Source organism: Ovis aries, chromosome 5, assembly GCF_016772045.2.
Source record: "Ovis aries strain OAR_USU_Benz2616 breed Rambouillet chromosome 5, ARS-UI_Ramb_v3.0, whole genome shotgun sequence".
Lineage (NCBI taxonomy): Eukaryota > Metazoa > Chordata > Mammalia > Artiodactyla > Bovidae > Ovis > Ovis aries.
Window position 1 is genome coordinate 15,295,621 of NC_056058.1, and position 16,495 is coordinate 15,312,115.

At 39.0% G+C, this 16,495-nt stretch overlaps 1 protein-coding gene across 14 annotated transcripts in view; it reads right to left on the reverse strand.

The window, feature by feature from the left end:
* ADGRE1 (adhesion G protein-coupled receptor E1) overlaps nucleotides 1-16,495 on the reverse strand; it is a 100,875-nt gene that overhangs the window by 22,492 nt on the left and 61,888 nt on the right. For 13 of the 14 annotated variants that reach the window (XM_060416297.1, XM_060416300.1, XM_042250059.1 and 10 more), the window contains 6 exons: nucleotides 15,830-15,970; nucleotides 15,598-15,744; nucleotides 11,743-11,834; nucleotides 10,088-10,171; nucleotides 3,810-3,987; nucleotides 2,604-2,723 (listed from right to left, as the gene is read on the reverse strand). In XM_060416297.1, the coding sequence (XP_060272280.1) occupies nucleotides 2,604-2,723; nucleotides 3,810-3,987; nucleotides 10,088-10,171; nucleotides 11,743-11,834; nucleotides 15,598-15,744; nucleotides 15,830-15,970 (762 nt within the window). The remainder of the gene's footprint in view (nucleotides 1-2,603; nucleotides 2,724-3,809; nucleotides 3,988-10,087; nucleotides 10,172-11,742; nucleotides 11,835-15,597; nucleotides 15,745-15,829; nucleotides 15,971-16,495) is intronic. The other variant, XM_042250053.1, reaches the window with a different exon arrangement.

The following is a 16,495-nucleotide window of genomic DNA, read 5'->3' on the forward strand; positions in this document are numbered from 1 at the left end:
TTTCAACATGTAGTCATTCTAAAAATTATTGATAAGATATTTTAATTCCTTCATCTCTGGCACCAAGACATTGAAATCCAGTATGTATATTACACTCAGAGTCTAACCACACTTACAGCTCTCAATAACAAAATGTGACCAATGGCTGCTGACTAGACAGGAAACATCTTGTCACTCCCATATTGTAAGATTATTTTTAAATTAATTTTTTGTTGAGATATAGTTGATGTACAATGTTGTGTTAGTTTCTGCTGTGTACCAATGTAAATCAGCCATTGTCGTTCAGTCTCTAAGCCGTGTCTGACTCTTTGCCACCCCATGGACTGTAGCACACCAAGCTTCCCTATCCCTCACTATCTCCTGGAGTTTGCTCAAACTCATGTCCATTGAGTCGGTGATGCCATCCTACCATCTCATCCTTTGTCACCCCCTTCTCCTCCTACTCTCAGTCTTTCCCAGCATCAGGGTCTTTTGCATAGACCTGCCATACATATACAAATATCCACACTCTTTCAGACTCTACTCCCAGAGATTATTTAATGTCTGACTTCCCTAGAAGGTGGTAAACTCCCTGAGGGCATGGGCTATTTCTGCCTCTATCACTATTTTATTTTCAACAAATACTTGCGACCCCGTGGACTGTAGTCCACCAGGCTCCTCCGTCCATGGGTCTCTCCAGGCAAGAATACTGGAGTGGGTTGCCATTTCCTTCTCCAGGGGATCTTCCCAACCCAGGGATCGAACCCAGGTCTCCCATATTAGGAGCAGACGCTTTAACCTCTGAGCCACAAGGGAATATAAATATTTGCTCAAAATAATAAAAAATTAAAGTTAAAAAATAAAGGCACCCCAATGTTCATTGCAGCAATATTTACAATAGTCAAAGCATGGAAGCAATCTTTTTTTGTTGGTTGGGTTTTCTTTTTTTTTAACTTTAAAAAAATTATTTATTTTAATTGGAGGCTAATTACTTTACAATATTGTAGTGGTTATGCCATACATTGACATGAATCAGCCAAGGGTTTACATGTGCTCCCCATTCTGAACCCCCCTCCCACCTCCCTCCCCATCCCATCCCTCTGGGTCATCCCAGTGCACCAGCCCTGAGCACCCTGTCTCATGCATCGAACCTGGACTGGTGATCTGTTTCACCTATGATAATATACATGTTTCAATGCTATTTTCTCAGATCATCTCACCCTTGCCTTCTCCCACAGAGTCCAAAAGACTGTTCTATACATCTGTGTCTCTTTTGCTGTCTTGCATATAGGGTTATTGTTAACATCTTTCTAAATTCCATATATATGTGTTAGCATACTGTATTGGTGTTTTTCTTTCTTGCTTACTTCACTCTGTATAATAGGCTCCAGATTCATCCACCTCATTAGAACTGATTCAAATGTATTCTTTTTAATGGCTGAGCAATATTCCATTGTGTATATGTACCACAGCTTTCTTATCCATTCGTCTGCTGATGGATATCTAGGTTGCTTCCATGTCCTGGCTATTATAAACAGTGCTATGATGAACACTGGGGTACACGTGTCTCTTTCAATTCTGGTTTCTTCAGTGTGTGGCATAGAAGTAATCTAAATATCCATGGGCAGATGAATGGATAAAGAAGATATAGTACATATAAACAATGGAATACTACTCGGCCATAAAAAAGAATGAAATAATGCCATTTGCATTAACATGGATGGAGCTGGAGATTATCATACAAAGTAAGTCAGACAGAGGAAATAAACCATAGGATGTCACTTATATGCAGAATTAAAAAAAAAAACTGATCCAAATGAATTTATTTACAAAACTGAAACAGACTTGCAGACGTAGAGAATGAATTTATGGTAACTGCATGGATCGGGATGGGGAGAGTCTGGGGAAAGGACAGAAAGGGGGAGTTTTGGATTGATAGGAACACACTGCTCTATTTGAAACAGATAATCAACAAAATATTGTTTTTGTTGTGCTCAGTCAAGTCTGACCTGACTCTTTGCTACCCCGTGGAGCCCTGCCAGGCTCCTCTGTCCATGGGATTCCCCAGGCAAGAATACTGGAGTGGGTCACCACTTTCTCTTCCAGAGGATCTTCCTGGCCCAGGGATTGAACCCGCATCTCTTGCATCTCCTGCGCTAACAGGCAGAGTCTACCACTAGTGCCACCTGGGAAGCCCAACCAATAAGGGCTTACTATAAAAATTTTGTTTAATTTTAAAAAGGTCTAAAAAGCAGTCAATCCATGGGGAGGGTGGGAGGGAGGCTCAGGAGGGAGGGGATATATGACTACATATTGCTGATTCTGGAGAAGAAAATGGCAGTCCACTCCAGTATTCTCGCCTGGGAAATCCCACGGACAAAGGCACCTGGTGGGCTATACAGTACATGATGTCGCCAAGGCTCGGACATGACTAAGCGACTGAGCACGCGTATAGCTGATTCACTTTGTTGTACAGCAGAAATGAACACAACATTGTAAAGCAAGTACACACCATTTAAAAAACATTAAAAATTAAAATTTTCTAAAAAGCAATCAATCCATTAGTATTTGTTGCTTGAATGCACCATAACCCTCCTCTTTGTTTCTCAGGAATGGGTTTGTACCTGTGGATTCCGATTCTTTGATTGTGGAACACCAAATCTTCATTTCATCCCCTTTTGCTTTCAACTTAAATGTCTCATTCTCCTTAGTGCATTCTTTGTCGATCACTTTGCTCTCAATATCTAAAAGGGAGAAAGGGAGAAAGGGAGAAGTGGCAGGAGCTCACCCAGAAAGTGGGATCTGAATTTGGTTTCTGGCAAGAAAGGAATGCATCTCTAGTTGTAAGCGAGGGAAAGAACAGAAAGAATGTTGGGTCATGGGAAAGACCTTGAGGCCCTTGATTGGCAGGCAGATGGAGGCACCAAACAAATCTGAAACCCAGTTGGAACTCTAGGAGTAAGGGTTCACATCTCAGGAGATGCTTCAGGGAAAAATGACCTTGAAGTGAACGAGGATGGAAGATAACAGAGTCATGAGCCTCTGACTATGTCAAAGTTAGACTGGTTTTCCAAAACCAAAGGAAATCAGAAGGGTCTGGAGCAAGCCCAGCAGGGTGGAAAAGGGCTCAGATTCTGCAGTCACAAACTAGGGGCCCAGCTCTACCACCCACCTGCTGTGTAAACTTGACCAGTGACTTAACCTCTCTGAGCCTCAGATTTCTTACCTGTAACATGGTAATAATTACAGGACTTTTCATGAAAACAAGATAGGTAATGGAACCAGAGGTGTCCTTTAAAAATATAAGCTAGATGACACTTTGTTTATTCTCAAACTTTTCAATCCCCCTCCCTCCCATTATCTCAAGTAAAATTGTGACTCCCTACTATGTGTTCAGTCACCTCCAACTCTTTGGGACCTCTTGGACTGTAGCCTGCCAGGCTCCTCCAACCATGGAATTTCCCAGGCAAGAATACTAGAGTGGATTGCCATTTCCTCCTCCAGGGGTTCTTCCTGACCTGGGGATCAAACCCAGGTGTCCCGCATTTCCTGCATTGCAAGCAGATTCTTTACCACTAAGATATCAGGGAAGCCTGCATTTGTCTACAAAATCTGCCTCTCTCTTTTCTGATCCCTTCTCCTACAGATTTTCCCGTGTTCCACTCTTCTTTAGGGCTTCCCAAGTGGTTCAGTGGTAAAGAATCCACCTGCCAAAGCAGGAGACACAAGTTGGATGTGGTATATGAGAAAGCCATGGGGAATCACAATGTCAAAGTCACCCACCTAAGTCAGCCCCCGGATGTGACCTTGACACCAAAGGTATATCCTACCTAAATGTTTCGTCTGAATTGTCTGACTGACATTCGCTGAGGGTTTCAGAAAAGCTGCCAACGTGGTGCTTTGCACACTCTCCAGCAAGACTGTGGCCAGCGTAGAGGTCTCTTCTTTGGTGAAGTTGGACCACTTGGATGTGTTTTCAATCACAGAGGCAAATTTCTTAGCTGTATTCTGCAAGGAAAGTTATGTGTTTGCTCTTTCTCTCATCAGTGAAACATCAGTTGTCCCCCGTCTCTCACCATGAGAAAGGGTTGACAGTCTGGGATGATGAAGAATTTAAAAGACCATTCACTAGGGACTTCCCTGGTGGCCAGTGGTTAAGACTCCTCCATACAGTGCAGGTGGCGTGGGTTCCATCCCTGGTTGGGAAGCTAAGATTCCACATGTCCCACATCCCACACATCCCTGGTTGAGGAGTTAAGATCCTACACATCATCCTACATTTTTTTTTTTCGGCCAAAAAAACCCCCCACAAAACCCCAAAACATAAGCAATATTGTAACAGATTCAATAAAGACTTTAAAAAAAATCTTAAAAGAAAAAGAAAAGACATTTCCTCAGCCTCTTTTTCCTGATTCAGGAAGCCCTACTGGGGACGCAACTTGGCGTGCAGTAAGTCAGCACTTGTTGCCTTATAAATTACATGTACCCTTTTGACTCAGCAATTTCCCTTCCAGGAATTCCCTCCTTCAAGAAATACTTTAAAATTCTGCAAGAATCTTGTGTAATGATGTTCATCTCAGCATGGTTTTTGATAGCAAAAATCTGGAAAGCCTGAATGTCCAAGCAATTGGTTAAATAAAACATGCTAAAATCAAATCATGGTGATTTTGCAAAGCCCTGTCTGCCCAGCAGGTCCACTATCCTTTGGAGGTGCTAGGCTTGGGTAAACTGTAAGAGGGCCAACCTGGATCTGGGAATTGCGATCACAGCTAAGGGGTCCAAGCTCTAAAATTCTATAAAGGAGTTCATGAGCTGGAATATTACCCTTAGGTACCTCAGTAACCCTATAAATCACCTAGTCTCCTCACCTCCTAGTGTTGGGGTACCCACTGCCAGCCTGCTTCCTTAGGCCAACTTACCTATGAACACCAGCACCCTCAACATAGCATTTTTGTACTGCTTGGGATTCCTCTGGCTTGGGGTGAGAAGTAATTGGGAAGAGCTGAGATACGAGCCCTAGGTGTTTGTTCAGTTTTAAAAAAATAAATAAAATAAAATAAAATCATGGGATAGTGTGAAAGTGTTAGTCACTCAGTTGTATCTGATTCTTTGTGACCGTATGGACTGTAGCCCACCAGGCGTCTCTGTCCATGGGATTCTCCAGGCAAGAATACTGGAGTGGGTAGCCATGCCTTTCTCCAGGGGATCTTCCATATACAGGGGAAGCTCCATATGCAGTTGCTAATAAAAGAATGATATAGCATACCCATATATATTAACAAGCAGAAAGGTTCATGAGCTATTTTTAAGTAAAGCAAAGTACAGAATCACATTTGTTGTTTTTTATCTGGTTTTGACATTTTCTCATTATATGAGATGTCACCACTGGGGAAATTTGGAAGTTTTCAAAGGATTCTGTCTATTTTTGCAACTTCCTGTGAGTCTACAATTATATTTCCTCTTAAAAATTTTTTATTTTATATTGGAGTATCATTGAGATCAGCCCTGGGATTTCTTTGGAGGGAATGATGCTGAAGCTGAAACTCCAGTACTTTCGCCATCTCATGTGAAGAGCTGACTCACTGGAAAAGACTCTGATGCTGGGAGGGATTGGGGGCAGGAGGAGAAGGGGATGACAGAGGATGAGATGGCTGGATGGCATCACTGACTAGATGGACGTGAGTTTGAGCGAACTCCGGGAGCTGGTGATGGACAGGGAGGCCTGGCGTGCTGCGATTCATGGGGTCGCAAAGAGTCAGACATGACTGAGCGACTGAACTGAACTGAACTGATCATTGATGAATAATATTGTGTTAGTTTCAGATGTACAGTAAAGTGATTCAGTGATACATGTACAAGTATCTATTCTTTTTCAGATTCTTCTCCCATTTAGGTTATTACAGAATATTGAGCAGAGTTTCCTGTGTTCTACAGGGAAAAGCCAGAAACTCTGGCTGTCTATTTTAAGCATAGCATTATGTACATGTCAATTCCAAACCCCCAATCTATATCTCTCCCCACCTATCCCCCCATAACCATAAGTTAGTTCTCTAAGTCTATAAATCTGTTACAGAACCATGTGTTATATTATCTCATTTTGCTTTTAAAACAGCAAGCATTTTAATTTAAACTTTCATATTTATGGTATTTATGTTTCTGGCACTAACTGAGATTTTAAAATAAATATAATTAATACTTATTGTGAACCAAGTATTGGTTATATAAATATTATTTAATTATATATGTTATATATTATTTTTATTTTATAAAATAATACATATTTATTATATATATTATTTATTTAATAATATAGTATTTAATAAATGTTATATATTATATAAAATATATATGAATATTCATATATAAATATATTTATATATTATTTTAATATTATTTAATTTCTAATTAAATTAATTATATTTAACTTATATTATATACAGTATATATTATATTATATATAGTATGAAGTGAAGTGAAGTGAAGTCACTCAGTCGTGTCTGACTCTTTGCGACCCCATGGACTGTAGCCTACTAGGCTCCTCCGTCCGTGGGATTTTCTAGGCAAGAGTACTGGAGTGGATTGCCGTTTCCTTCTCCAGGAGATCTTCCCAACCCAGGAATTGAACCCAGGTCTCCTGCATTGCAGGCAGACACTTTACTATCTGAGCCATATATTGTATTATATCATAATTTATATTATATATTATTATATATTATATATTTAAATAGTATATAAATTGTATATAATATATAATTATATATATAAATAATATATAGTTTTATATAGCATATGTAAATATTATATAATAATATGCAATATATTATATATAATCATAGATAATATATAATATATAATAAAATATAATATATAACACACATATAATGTATATTTTATATTTATATTTTATATTTATTATATTTATATATTATATATTATTATATATTTTATATTTATATTCTATATATTCTATATAATATATTTTATATATTGTATATTTATATTTTATATATTGTATATCTTATATAAGATATATAGATATATATGATATATACTATAAGATATATATTTATATATATAGGATATCTTATATATCTTATATAATATAACATAATTTTAATATACATTATAATATAATGTTTAATGTATAATATAATACAATATATATTATATATCATATATGATATATAATACATAATATATAATTTATATGTAGCATATATATTAAACTATGTATTATTATATATGATATATTTTATATATAATCTTATGTATTACTTAATTTTATGATATATTATATATTATTTAATTATTGCATATATTATTTAAATATTATATATTGTTTGAATAATATTATATAATTATTTAATTTTATGATAACTATGAAATAGAGGCTACTGTTAATACCACTTTGGGTAGGAAAACATGAGTACATACCTTATAGGTAGCAGGACAAAGATTTGAACCTTGGGGATCTGACATCAGAGATTGGATTCTTAGTCACTGTTATAAACCACTCAGTAGGTACTCAATAAATGCTTCAATGTGTGTGTGTGTGTGTGTGTGTGTGTGTGTGCGTGCGCATGCGGTGTGGATCTGTTTTCCATGTATTCACAAAGTAAAAAAAGATATGGAAAGATACACATCTAAAGGTTAACATTTGGTTCTGTCTAAGGAACAGAGTTAAGGAAAGAATAGCAATAATTATATTAATATTAATGCTGATGCTATTTCTTCAATTGTTAATTATCAATAAGTTGACTATAAAATGTGATCCCAACAAAAAAATCAGAAAATAATTCACAACCTAAGAAACGAAGGGAAGAAATTTATTGAATCCAGTCCAGTGGTGAAGGAAATTAACAGAAATCTTAGCAGGGAAACCAATTTCTATCTACCCAAATTTGATGATGAGAAGATGAAAAACTTCAGTAAAAACTGAGTCAGAGTGAAACTTGAGAGATGTTTGTTTGGGAAAAATAGAATGTACTGAGTTTTGTAACCATATCCCAAATGAAAGGTATGAATTTGGGGTCCCTCTCCACTGAGGCAGCAGAAGAATCTCAACTAGAATCATCCTGAAAAAGTGTGATTCTCAATTCTGTAGCAAATGAAATATCATCAAAACTTCCTTTGACATTAAATGTATTCATCTTAGCTAGGAAGTTTATTTTATATCTTCAGAAAAGAAAAAAATGGCAGGCAGGCTAAAACTCCATAATAGTGAAACATGTGTGTTAATTTTAGGACATCTTTTAATCTTTGGCTTAATGTGGAAATATGTTCCTTAATGGCTGGAACAATTTGATGTATTAGAGAAGGAAACCAACCAGATGATTTCATGCCAAAAAGCAATTAGACTTGTGATTTTTATCTGAACAATTTAAGAGAATAATTTTAAGATTGACATACTGCATTGCACATTTTAAAAATCTGAATTATTATATTCATATGTGTGGTTGATTGGATTTATAAATCCTTCAAGAGCATAGTAAGGGCTTCTCAGGTGGTGCTAGTGGTAAAGAACCTGCCTGCCAACGCAGAAGACATAAGAGATGCAGGTTTGATCAGGAAGATCCCCTGGAGGAAGAGATGGTAACCCATTCCAGTATTCTTGCCTGGGGAATTCCATGGACAGGGGAATCTGGCGGGCTATACTCCAAAGGGTTGCAAAGAGTTGGACATGACTGAAGCGACTTGGCACACATGGCATGTAAGGGTATAGTAACCTTGGCTTAGGTTTGTAAATCTTCACTCAGTACTTAAAATTTGGGGAGAAATGAGAATATATGTAAACATGGTAGAAAATGTTTACAGGAATTTAAATAAGTTTGTTGAAAGGGCTAATTGTTTATACAAATTTAATCTAAAAACTCCATGAATGAATATACACTTCATGAATAAATCTTATACTAATTGATTTAAAATTCACCAGAATACAAATGAAAGTGTTATTCTTATTTTCATTTAGATTTATCAATGAAATAACAACAACCATTAGTTGCAACTTAAAGACTTAATAGAAATTAATGTTTAATATCTGCAAATGTAGAGAACTATATTCAGTATCCTATGATAAATCCATAATGGAAAAGAATATTTTTTAAAAATGTATATATGTGTATAACTGAATCACTTTGCTGTATGACAGAAATTAACACAACACTGTAAACCAACTATATATCAACAAAAAGATCTAAATAAAATCTGCAACTATAATGATCTAGTCATTCCACTTCTAGGTATTTACCCTGGAGAAATGAAAATTCAGATTCACACACACACACACACACACACACACACACACACACACACACACACGTTTATCGTAGCTCTATTGATAATCACCAAAAGTTGAAGTGGGGGTGGAGGAATGAAGAGATCTTGGTCAGGTGGAAACAATTAAAATATCCTTCAAAGACGAGTGGATAAACCTGCTGTGGTCCACCCAGAAAAAGGGATACTACTCAGCCACAAAAAGGAGTGAAGCATTAACACATGCTACAAAGTGGATGAAACTGGAAAACACAGTGCTTACTGAGAGAAGCTAGACTCTAAAGGCCACTTATTGTGTGATTCCGTTTACAAAACATTCTTGAAAAGATGAAACTAAAATGACAGAGAACAGATCAGGAATTCACAGGAGCTAATGGTGAAGGGATTGAATACATGGCTATACAAGGGAAACCCAAGGAACTTCTTCAGTGGTCCAGTGGTTAAGACTCTGTACTTCCACTGCCAGGGGTGCAGGTTTGATCCTTGGTTGGGGAACTAGGATCCCACATGCCATGCAGCCAAAAAAAAATTTTTTTTTAATTTTTTAAGTAAAAAAACAAAAAAGGAAAACCATGGAAGTTGTTGGGGGAGAGGGATGGAACAGTTCTATTGTCTAATTGTGGGTGGTAATTACACAAACCTACTCAGGTAATAAACCCCACAAAACTGTACAGAAAAAAGGCAATTTTTCTGCATGTTAATTTTTCAAACCTTAGAGCTGGAGTAGATTAAATGTTGACTCACAACCCTTTATGCTAAAGAGGATGTTCTGCACCCAAGGTATCCCCCAAGATGTTCAAAACTCAAAACACAATTGCAAAGACTTCAGTGTTACCTTCAGAGAGACGACGGTGGTTTTGTTTTTACAGACATTGTCCAGAACGCTGAGGGTGTTATTCATCAGCGCACAAAAGGAAACCTGTATCCAAGCAGGAAGAGCATCTGTGAGCATTGAACAAGCATGAAATGCACAAACTGGGCCCTTGAGCCCTCCACATGGGGGTGGTCTTGAATTCCTGGATGTCATGAGGCTATAGTATTCTCAGGAAAATAAAAACTCATCCTCAATCAGAATTGGAATCACAGCACCTTTCTCTCCCATAAGTAAGAAAAGAAACCATCAACCAACAGCAAAACTATTGAGTGGGGTAAAAAGACAGAAGTTCCAATATTTTAGCCACCTGATGTGAACAGCCGACTCATTGGAAAAGACCCTGATGATGGGAAAGATTGAAGGCAGGAGGTGAAGGGGGTGACAGAGGATGAGATGGTTGGATGTCATTATTGACTCAATGGACATGAGTTTGAACAAACTCCAGGAGATAGTAAAGAAGTGAAGAAGTGCAGAACCTGAGTGCTGCAGTTCATGGAGTCGCAAAGAGTCTGACACGACTGAGTGACTGAACAACAAGAACAAAAACAGACAGAAAATGTGTGAAAAAAACCCAGTGGTCCAATTGGAATATAATTCAGCTATGAAAAGGACTGAAGCACTGATATTCCCTACAACGTGGTTGGGCCTTGAGAGCATGATGCAGCGAGAGAAACCAGACACAGAAGACCACATAGTATGTGATTTCATTTATATGAAATATCCAGAATGAACAAGTCTATAGAGATAGAAATTAGATCACTGTTTTTGGGGGGTTGAGGACAGGAGGGAAGACAGAGTAACTGCTAATGGGCATATAGGGTTTATTTTGGTGGTGATGAAAAGCTTTGGAGATAGAAGTGGTGTTTTCACACCACTGTGAGTGTACTAAATGCCTCTGAATTGTACGCTTTAAAATGATAAATTTTATGTGTATTTCACAATTTAAAAAAACCAGCTGCGGTCTGACGTACACCAGAATTCCAAAGCTAATTTATAAGTTTATATTTAATATAGTGATATCAATTTCTGAAAATCCTTCTGGAATCTTTATTCACTAGAATGACTTCATTAGAAAGTCAAGATATCCAGATTCCTCTTTGCCCGGCTTGGAGGCTGTGTATCATCCATTCCACATCAGACAGATGCAGCAATACACCTCACAAAAAGTGAGACTCCAACATTCTTACTTGTTTGAGTAAATGAATTCCCAAATTTTAGAAAGGCAAATGTCCTTCCTTTCCAGCTTTACTTGAAGTTAGGTATAAGCAAAAGTGATACAGGCCATATGCTTAAATGGAAGGACTGTGCCTTTCACTTGCTCTTCTCCCCTGCCCACCAACTGGAATGCAGATTTGATGGCAGGAGCTGCAGCAGCCATTTTGGGCCACAATAAGGGAGTCTTGTGTTGATGATGGAAGAGCCATCATCCATGGTATTATGGAGCCATCATGTCAGATCTCAGCAGCTTACATTCAGATTGCTACAAAGAGAGAAATACACATCTATCTGGTCTAGGCCATGATCATTTTTGTTTTAGTAAAAGCTGCAGGACAACATCCTACCTAAGTGCCTTCTGGGAAAAACCTCAAAAACTAGGATCCTTCAAAAATACTTACATATTTAGGCTCCACTGCTGCTCCCACGTGGCATAACTGGACCTGCATGTTGTTGCCTATCACATCATCTTTACACTTGAAGGGAATCCCTCCTAAGAAAACAAAAGCAACCAAATCAAACTTAACCCCAAGTCTGCGTTCATCATCCCCTGCATGAAATCCATCCATTGCCATGTTATACAATACAACCGTGAAAATGAACAAACTATAGCTACACACTACAGCAGTGATTCTGAGAAGCATGATAGCAAGTGAAGAAAGCAAGTCAGGAAAGACTATACATAATACAATACCATTTTTATAAAGCTCCAAAGCAAACCATACTAAACAAGGAATGTTTAGAGGGGGAATATTTTAAGTTCAGGAGTTACAAAGTTCCAAGTGGGCCTCTCTTCAGAGGACTCAGGGATATGCATTGGCATTGATGATGTTCCAGTTCTTATGTTGCTAAGGACTTAAGATATACTCATTTTATTATTATACCCCTTTGCCTCCATATAAGTTATCAATACTTTTACAACATCAAATAGTCCATAACTTAAAAATTTTTAAACCTTTCAAAGTTCCCTGTGGTTCTCAGCAAAAAGACTACAAAATTCTCTACATGGCACACAAGTCCTGTAGAAGCTGACTTATGCCCACATCCTCAGATGAAGTAAATGCCATTTCCCATGCCCTCCTCACTTTGCATTGGGCCCAGGGCCTTTGCACATGCTATCATTTGGAGCACCATGATCTCTGCTCTTCATCTAAATAATCCACACTCTTCCTTCAAATTTCCGTTTTAATGGCACTTCACAGAGCATATTACATATCCCACTACACAATGCACAACAAAGTGCACTGCAATTTTTCAATTATCACACTCATTGTGGTTATTAAATAATAATGCATGTGCTCCCTTACCTAGACTATAAGCTCCATGAGGGTAGCTATCATGTCTGTCATCAGTGCAGTTCAGTCACTCAGTCGTGTCTGACTCTTTGCGACCCCATGAATTGCAGCACGCCAGGCCTCCCTGTCCATCACCCACTCCCAGAGTTCACTCAGACTCACATCCATCGAGTCAGTGATGCCATCCAGCCATCTCATCCTCTGTCGTCCCCTTCTCCTCCTGCCCCCAATCCCTCCCAGCATCAGGGTCTTTTCCAATGAGTCAACTCTTCGCATGAGGTGGCCAAAGTACTGGAGTTTCAGCTTTAGCATCATTCTTTCCAAAGAACACTTAGGACTGATCTCCTTTAGAATGGACTGGTTGGATCTCCTTGTAGTTCAAGGGACTCTCAAGAGTCTTCTCCAACACCACAGTTCAAAAGCATCAATTCTTCAGTGCTCAGCTTTCTTCACAGTCCAACTCTCACATCCACACATGACCACCGGAAAAACCATAGCCTTGACTAGATGGACCTTTGTTAGCAAAGTAATGTCTCTGCTTTTGAATATGCTATCTAGGTTGGTCAGAACTTTTCTTCCAAGGAGTAAGTGTCTTTTAATTTCATGGCTGCAGTCACCATCTGCAGTGATTTTGGAGCCCCCCAAAATAAAGTCTGACACTGTTTCCACTGTTTCCCCATCTATTTCCCATGAAGTGATGGGACAAATGCCATGATCTTCGTTTTCTGAATGTTGAGCTTTAAACCAACTTTTCCACTCTCCTCTTTCACTTTCATCAAGAGGCTTTTTAGTTCCTCTTCACTTTCTGCCATAAGGGTGGTGTCATCTGCATATGTGAGGTTATTCATATTTCTCCTGGCAATCTTGATTCCAGCTTGTGCTTCTTCCAGCCCAGCGTTTCTCATGATGGACTCTGCATAGAAGTTAAATAAGCAGGGTGACAATATACAGCCTTGACGTACTCCTTTTCCTATTTGGAATCAGTCTGTTGTTCCATGTCCAGTTCTAACTGTTGCTTCCTGACCTGCATATAGGTTTCTCAAGAGGCAGGTCAGGTGGTCTGTATTCCCATCTCTTTCAGAATTTTCCACAGTTTGTTGGAAGTCAAAGGCTTTGGCATAGTCAATAAAGCAGAAATAGATGTTTTTCTGGAACTCTCTTGCTTTTCTGATGATCCAGTGGATGTTGGCAATTTGATCTCTGGTTCCTCTGCCTTTTCTAAAACCAGCTTGAACATCTGGAAGTTCACGGTTCACATATTGCTAAAGCCTGGCTTGGAGAATTTTGAGCATTACTTTACTAGCATGTGAGATGAGTGCAATTGTGCGCTAGTTTGAGCATTCTTTGGCATTGCCTTTCTTTGGGATTGGAATGAAAACTGACCTTTTCCAATCCTGTGGCCACTGCTGAGTTTTCCAAACTTGCTGGCATATTGAGTGCAGCACTTTCACAGCATCGTCTTTCAGGATTTGAAATAGCTCCACTGGAATTCCATCACCTCCACTAGCTTTGTTTGTAGTGATGCTTTCTAAGGCCCACTTCACTTCACATTCCAGGATGTCTGGCTCTAGGTGAGTGATCACACCATCATGATTATCTTGGTCTTGAAGATCTTTTTGTACAGTTCTTCTATGTATTCTTGCCACCTCTTCTTAATATCTTCTGCTTCTGTTAGGTCCAGACCATTTCTGTCCTTTATTGAGCCCATCTTTGCATGAAATGTTCCATGTTCCCTTGGTATCTCTAATTTTCTTGAAGAGATCTCTAGTCTTTCCCATTCTGTTGTTTTCCTCTATTTCTTTGCACTGATTGCTGAGGAAGGCTTTCTTATCTCTTCTTGCTATTTTTTGGAACTCTGCATTCAGTTGCTTATATATTTCCTTTTCTCCTTTGCTTTTCGCTTCTCTTCTCTTCACAGCTATTTGTAAGGCCTCCCCAGACAGCCATTTTGCTTTTTTTGCATTTCTTTTCCATGGGGATGGTCTTGATCCCTGTCTCCTGTACAATGTCACGAACCTCATTCCATAGTTCATCAGGCACTCTATCTATCAGATCTAGGCCCTTAAATCTATTTCTCACTTCCACTGTAAAATCATAAGGGATTTGATCTAGGTCATACCTGAATGGTCTAGTGGTTTTCCCTACTTTCTTCAATTTCAGCCTGAATTTGGCAATAAGGAGTTCATGATCTGAGCCACAGTCAGCTCCTGGTCTTGTTTTTGCTGACTGTATAAAGCTTCTCCATCTTTGGCTGCAAGAATATAATGAATCTGATTTCAGTGTTGACCATCTGGGGATGTCCATGTGTAGAGTCTTCTCTTGTGTTGTTGGAAGAGGGTGTTTGCTATGACCAGTGCGTTCTCTTGGCAAAACTCTATTAGTCTTTGCCCTGCTTCATTCCGTATTCCAAGGCCAAATTTGCCTGTTACTCCAGGTGTTTCTTGACTTCCTACTTTTGCATTCCAGTCCTCTATACTGAAAAGGACACGTTTTTTTAGTGTTAGTTCTAAAAGGTCTTGTAGATCTTCATAGAACTAGTCAACTTCAGCTTCTTCAGCATTACTGGCTGGGGCATAGACTTGGATTACTGTGATATTGAATAGTTTGCCTTGGAAACGAACAGAGATCATCCTGTCATTTTCGAGATTGCATCCAAGTACTGCATTTTGGACTCTTGTTGACCATGATGGCTACTCCACTTCTTCTAAAGGATTCTTGCCCGCAGTAGTAGATATTAAATCCTCAGGACCTAGTGCAGGGGACTGTTGAATTCATTAATTATCAGTTGCTCCAAAAATACTTTATCAAATGAGTGATTAATGAATTAACAAGTGAACAGAAAATAAGAGAATTTGTAGATAAAGTAAAAAAAAATAGGAAAATCCAGAGAATGAGAAAAAGTGAAAATTCTACAAAGCAAGACACAGATTCCATTGCCAAGACATGTAAGGAGATTATTACTTTGGCAGCTGAAGTTTCCATGTTTCCAGGAGCCTTCTGGATTGGGATGAAAACCTACAATGCAGCCACAGCTGTAGGAGCCCAGGGTGTTGGTGCAGACAGAATTTGGGCCACATCGTGTGGGATCCTGAAGGCACTCATCGATATCTGCAAAAAACTCAAAGATATCAAACAGTGCAGAGGAGTAAGGATATAGTTCTTTCCAAGGCGGTCCAGCAAACTTCCTACTCACCTATGCAGTCTGCCTTTTGATCTTTGGAGTTGAGTTGTCCATTGCTTGGTGCAAAGCCAGGGTGGCAGGTGCAGAAATAGCTCCCAGGGGTGTTGGTGCATGTCCCATTGAAAAGGCACCTGTCAAGGCACTCGTCAACATCTGTGGAGTAGAGACCAGGCATGATGCAGGATGAGTCACCAAGCCAATGAAAATCATGCTTCCCCTTTCAAAGCAGAGGGTGCACATGTGCTCTGTTGCTTCAGTCGTGTTCAACTCTTTGTGACCCTGTGGACTATAGCCCACCAGGCTCCTCTGTCCATGGGATTCTCTAGGGGAGAATGCTGGAGTGGGTTGCCATGTTTTCCTCCAGAGGATCTTCCACACCCAGGGATGGAATGCACATCACCTGCACCTCCTGCATTGCAGGCAGATTCTTTATCACTGAGCCACCAGGGAAGCCCCTCAAAGCAAAGAGTTCTTGCTAAAACATAACAGCCCAACCAGGGACTACATTTCCCAGAATCCTCTGCAGCTAGATGGGATCAAGTGACTAGCTTTCACTTATAGAATGTGAAGGAGTATGATGTGTAACTTCTGAGCCAAGGGGTTAAGAAGTTGCTGTACCTTTTCTCTTTTTCCCCACTACTGACTGTAACCAGAAATTTCTTTTTAAAATCTTCTGGC